This window comes from Sarcophilus harrisii, chromosome 4 (assembly GCF_902635505.1).
Source record: "Sarcophilus harrisii chromosome 4, mSarHar1.11, whole genome shotgun sequence".
NCBI classification, from domain to species: domain Eukaryota; kingdom Metazoa; phylum Chordata; class Mammalia; order Dasyuromorphia; family Dasyuridae; genus Sarcophilus; species Sarcophilus harrisii.
The window spans coordinates 73,647,676-73,653,675 of record NC_045429.1 but is presented as its reverse complement, the minus strand read 5'-3'; the positions used below and the strand labels follow the sequence as shown (position 1 = coordinate 73,653,675).

Genomic DNA, 6,000 nt, shown 5'->3' with positions numbered 1-6,000 from the left:
TCATTCATTTGTGTCATCCATCATCAACATGGACCTTCTAATCTCTATGACAACTCATGCTATTTGCAAAACAAATAACAATCATGTAAGGTTATTGACATAATCACACTCCTTTCCTACAGACATCATGTTTTTAGAAGGCCTGACATTAGGGGACATGGAATAATTAGAAAGAGGGGACATTGGATGATCTCTGAAATGGGATGGTAGCAAAAAGGCCTTCCTGAAATAGGTTCCTTGGTGACTGTGCTTGCCATTGCCCGCTGTCTTGCCATACAGGTAATCATTTCTTATATGGTAATTTGCCTGTCCTGCCAACATGGATGAGACTTCTATCTCTTTTTGTGACTTTGTGGGTGGAGTTTGAAAACTGAATTTATTCCTTTGAATAAAGCTTTAGGTTTCTGGCTCAGAGGAAAGAATGATTGAGTTGAGTAGGGATGTTAGACCAAGTTTTCATTCTACTTATCCCTAGCACTTGGAATAATCCCTCACACACTATAAGTACTTAATAAGTGCTTTCTGAATTGAACTGAGTGAGGTCACTGGTTATTTAGAGGATCTAACCCAATCTCCTCTCTTTAGCTATGTTGCATACGTTAAGAGAACTATTTTCTTTTAGAGGTGACTGCTGTTGTTTTTATGGACTTTATTTCTTTCCTCTGGACTTAAGGCTTCATGTATCCTGAAATAGACCCTAACAATCTACTCTTGTTCATAGCCCGGGTCTAAGAAGAAGCAGTGATGCAAATTTTCTTTAAAGGTTTCTGCCAGTTGTGAGCGCAAATGTATTCCATTATGACCACAGTCTTGGGTGATTCTGACTCCTTGCCAATGAAAAGGCTACATCTATATACTCCTGATCTTTTATAACACCACCACTCCTTGCACATGAGACATGTATAAAAACACCTTAAATCTTGTTGACAGCTGCACCACGCCTACTGGCAGCCCAGGAGCTATACTTTGAAAAGTACTCAGCATAGAAAATACCCCATGGAGATATCCATGTATCCCTGTAGAGCTGGGATCTCTTCCCACCCTGCTCTAACTCCTCCCTTCCCTTGAGCGAGGGCTACAGTGTTATCAGTCAGCAGAGCTGCACCCTCCCATAAATCAGCTTCTGCTTTTCACTGCATCAGAAATACTGTCTAATCGTAGGCTGCACAGGAGGAAGAGTCAAAATATTTTTGTTTTAGATCCCTTCAAAAGGCTTTGAAAAACGAAGTACAACCACAAAGTCATTTGACAATTTTATGATTAGAACCAACAAATGGAAAACAGACAGTTTTGAATGTTGTTAACACAATCAGGCATTTCGTGCCAACCAGCTCAACCACCCCATTTCCCAGATCTATTTCTAGATCTGCCAAATGTGACTACAGATGAAATCACTTGTGCACATCAGATATGGGCTCATTGTTAAGCATGACACCCAAGAGCACCTCCAGTGGGAAGCCGCTGGGTCCATGAAGGGGACCCATCTGGTTTCATTCAAATGATTAAAGAACATTATTCTTCATAGATGTGCAATGTATCAGAATGTTTTTTAAAAATGCTTTTTATGGAAACTGAAGTTAGGGGAAAGGTAGTTATTTTCTAGGGAAGACAGTGAGACACCAAGTTTGGGAGTCACATGGAAGACTTGATTTAACCAACTTAATTATGGAATCAGATTTAGGGATGGCAGAAATTTTGGAGGTGATCTAGTGCAACCCCTTCATTTTGAATACGAAATAACTGAAGCACAGAGAGGTTGAATGACCTCTCAAGGTCACACAGGTAGAAAAGGACAGTGTGGAGATTCAAATCCAGATTTTTTTGGTTTATGATCAATACCAATAAAAGAGCCACCCTGGAAAATGCCACAATCATATCATCAAATTGCTAGAATCCAAGGCAAAAAGTTTCTGGACTGGATAAAGAGTGGGGGGTGGGAGAGGTAGAATTAGGTACCCAGATTGTAATTAACCTTCAGTTCACTTGAGGAAAACCAGTTAAATCCCTTGACCAAAACCATGGGTGAGGATGTGGAGTATGAAGGGAGCGAAATGCCTTCCAAAGCCTTGGAGACTTGAACTGACATTTTCCTGTTTGGATCAGGATAAAAAGTCTTACAATTTGGCTTTTTCCCTATTTATGTAACCATCACAATTGCTCCCCAAATATCTGCTGTCCTGGCTTGAAAGAAGGCTTGTTTTTGTTATTGTTGTTGATAATGTTTAAGTCCTTGCTCCTCATCTCTTTGACTAAAGTTCTTCCATCTTCAGTTTCCCCTCATCCAAAACCAAGGAAAACAAATGCAGTTGGCACATCAATGAATGGCTGCCATCAATTAGGTGAAGTCCATTTGAAGTCCTATCTCATCCTTTCATCAAGAATACATTTAGAACCATGATCTCTTCCCTGGCAGAAAATCTTTTTTACTCCCTGGAAAGTCTGAACCACTAAACATTATAGGGTGGCAGTGTTAATGAATTCACAAGTGCCTCCCTTCAAGGTCACACAATCCAAGATTGGAGAAAACGGAATAATCTTTGTGATTGAACTTATGCCATATGGACTATGTGGACAAAGCCCCAGAACCTCATGACCAGCATTGCAATGCATTCATTATGGTAGCCCTTCCTCCTGAAAGTAACAAAGAGAGCCCTCATCAAAGCTATCAAACTCATTTAAAAAAATACAAAAGTTTTTTTCCCCCTTATGATTACTATTTACTTGTGACAATATTTGTTAAAAATATTACCTCTGTCTTTGAGAAGAGATCATCCTCTTTGTATAATATGGAAAAATAAACTCTACAGAACACACAATCAACATTCCCCATTGCTGCCCAGGTACTTCTGGCTGTTAGCATCTTCAACAACCATGACCAGTATATACTTGAGCATTTTTTTCCCCAGAAGGTCAAAACCTTGTACATATACAAAACTAGTCCTTAGAGAGAGGAAAATAAGAAAAGGAAAGGTTCCTGTACCTATTATAAGGAGAGAAATAAAGAAATGGGATGTTGTATTTGATGGCAAAAAATAAAAGTAATGTTATGGTTTGGTGCTCTGTTAAAAAAGAAGGTGGTTGTATGCCTCTTCTTCTTTGCCCTGGTAAAACCTGGGAAAGTATAAATGGGAAGAGCAGGGAGGCAATTTAGCCTAACATCAGTATTGCAACAAAAGGCTACCCAACAAATGTCTACCCAGCGAGATACTTGTAAAAACCCAAGATAATTGTTTAAAAAAAAATAAGAAAAAACCAACAACAACCCAAAACAAACAAACAAACAAACAAACAAAAAAAACCTGGGCTAGATGAATGGTAGAAGACAAGATACATAAAAACAGTAAAATGTTTATTTCCTTAGAAAAAAAAAGGGATTCAAAATGATTGCGATCACACTTCCATTTGCATCTGAGCAAAGCCAAAACTGCAAGCTTAGTCCTTGATTAAGATACCTAGTAAGTGAGGCAAACTGCTGCTCCGGCATCACTTCCAGTATTCATGGGACAACATGCTTTTAATAGATAGTAGCTTCTCCATTTCTTCTTAGCAGAGAAACAAGGCTTGCCATAGCAACCATCCCCACATCTCCCAAGCTCAAAATCGCCAGTAAGAAGCAATATTCTGGCCCATCTCTGGACTGACAAACAGCTTTAAAGAGAGGAGGGGAGGGGAAAAGGTATCAGAAAAGCTGGAACCTTCTAGAAATGGAAGTTTGGTATTTGAGTTCATCACTATTTCATCTGATAGAAAATCAGCTGGGCAGCATCTGTAAGAACAACCGTGTCTGTAAGGTGAAATTTAAGAATTTTGCTGCATACCTGGACACAAGAGGAGTGAAAAGTTGCAACAAGTTTTAACTAGCAGCAACAAAGTTTTAGAACAGTTCTTAGCAATATTCCTTTGCAAGTTCATTAAGAAACATTGTAAGTGAATGGGGCATACAATATGGAGACGATCGATCTTCTTTTATTATGTAGTGCTGTTTTTGTGTGTGTGTTGTAGACGACCTTCCCAAAGATCTCAACTGGGTTGTAATCTATTTACACAGTAGTAATTCCTGTTTTGACTAGTAGAATTGGCACTATGTGATATCTTCTTCTTCTGAACAGTAATCACGGCCCTTTGAAGAAAAGAAAAAAAAATGATATCACATGAATAAGAAATTCAATGTAGAAATTAAAAAAAAAAATCAGTCAATAAGCATAAGTGCTCACCATATGCCAAGCATTGTGCTAGGGGAAGGGAATGCAAAGACAAAAAGGAAACAGTCATTGCCAGTAGGCAATCAATCCATCCATCCATCCATCCATCCACCCATCAACAAGTATTTATTAAGTACTTACCATCTGTGCTTAGAATGGGGGAATACAAACCCAAAGGATAAAATAATATATATTTTCTCAAGTGATTTACATGCTGTAGAACTTCTTATGCCATACTTCTTTTGATAGTGCAATGGGTTTACTGAGTATTTAACTAGATGCATAAAGGGTTCAATAAATACTCACTGTTTGATTAATCCCAAAGTTCTACCTGTTCTAAGATTGTAGAGTCAACCTAAAAAATGCTGGATGATTTGAGTATGAAATGCTACTATTTCTGGTACCTTAAAATTTTCCTCAGAAAACTTTCCAGAAGGAAACCAGATGTTTAAGAAACTTATATCTCATTAGAAAGAACATTTTTTTCCTTAAAAAGTTGCCAACAAAAAGAATGCTGATACTTCATAGCTTTCATTTCTATGTTGAAATTCAGTTTGAAACAGGTTTGCCTAGAGGAAGCCCTGATTCTAATGAATCCCTACATTCTACAGGACAGAAGATAATAAAGAGGGGGGAAAGAGGAATCCTGGACATTGAAGTTACTTAAGAGATTAACTTCTTCAACCCCTTATTTTAGAGAGGAAGCAAATAAGTGAATAAATTACTTGCTCAAAGTAACTGTAAATAAATTAAAAGTAAATGCATGTATATGATAGAAATGAGATTTGAACCCAAACCTTTGGGTTCCAAATCTGTACTATCGGCTTCTGCAGATAGGAGTATTCCTTGGAACCCCAAAACTGCTTTAAAAAATTTAATATTTGGGATGAAAATATTTCTAAAGTGTTGTACACTTCCCTGATTAACTCAACAGTGAACACAGAACCTTTTCCCTATAAACCAATTACTGTATAAGACTTTTTCTCAGAATAATGTTTTTAAATGAATAAAATATGCCAGATTACAAAGGAAAGTAAAGGTTAGTAAAAATAGAGATGTATTATTTCTCCATCCAAATTCACAGAATCCTTGAAATCTATCCATGAGGGTGGGGGTATATGAAAATGCAAGCCTGTGATATTTATTATTTAATTAACTTCTCAAACGATTTATATTTGTAAAGTAGTTTGCAAAATCTAAAGTATTAGGATAAATGCAAACTATTATTGTTAGCAAAAGTATTAGTATAGGGAACTCACAGGGAAGAGAACTCCATATACCAATGCAGGTCAGCACCTTCTTTTCAGTGACTTGTGACTTGTCCAGTCACATGGACAAAGACAGGATTTGAACTCGGGTCTTTGACTTCCAGGTCACTTCTCTTTTTTCACTATACCCTATTGCCTCTTTTTTTATGGAGAGGTTCTTAATGGGATTCCCTGATAGATTTTAAGTGGGGTCTATTAATTTGTAAGGGGGAAAAATGGATATTTCACTGTAACTAGTTTCCTTTGTAAGCTTGTGTATCTTATTTTATTCATTTAAAAAACATGATTGTGAGATTTCCATAGGTTTTTGTCATCAGATTGACAATGAGGGCTATGACATAAAAAAGGTAAAGAATCCCAGCTTTTTGGTGACAAAACAAAATGAATATAAAGTAATTTGCAGGGAGAAGGGATGGCACTAGCATCATCTGGGATGGAGGGAACTGAGAAAAGCTTCATGTCTAGAGCTGTACTTGACTCAATTCTAGGGGATGCCAAGCATTCTAAGAGGCAGACAGGAGGAGATGGTG

General features: G+C 37.5%; 1 protein-coding gene across 3 annotated transcripts in view; it reads right to left on the bottom strand.

The window, feature by feature from the left end:
- Nucleotides 1–411: 411 nt before the first annotated feature.
- The window catches only part of C4H1orf21 (chromosome 4 C1orf21 homolog), a 275,304-nt gene continuing 269,715 nt past the window's right edge, over nucleotides 412–6,000 (bottom strand). For 2 of the 3 annotated variants that reach the window (XM_003767498.4, XM_031937024.1), the window contains one exon: nucleotides 412–4,120. In XM_003767498.4, the coding sequence (XP_003767546.1) occupies nucleotides 4,082–4,120 (39 nt within the window). In that variant the 3' untranslated portion in view covers nucleotides 412–4,081. The remainder of the gene's footprint in view (nucleotides 4,121–6,000) is intronic. The other variant, XM_031937025.1, reaches the window with a different exon arrangement.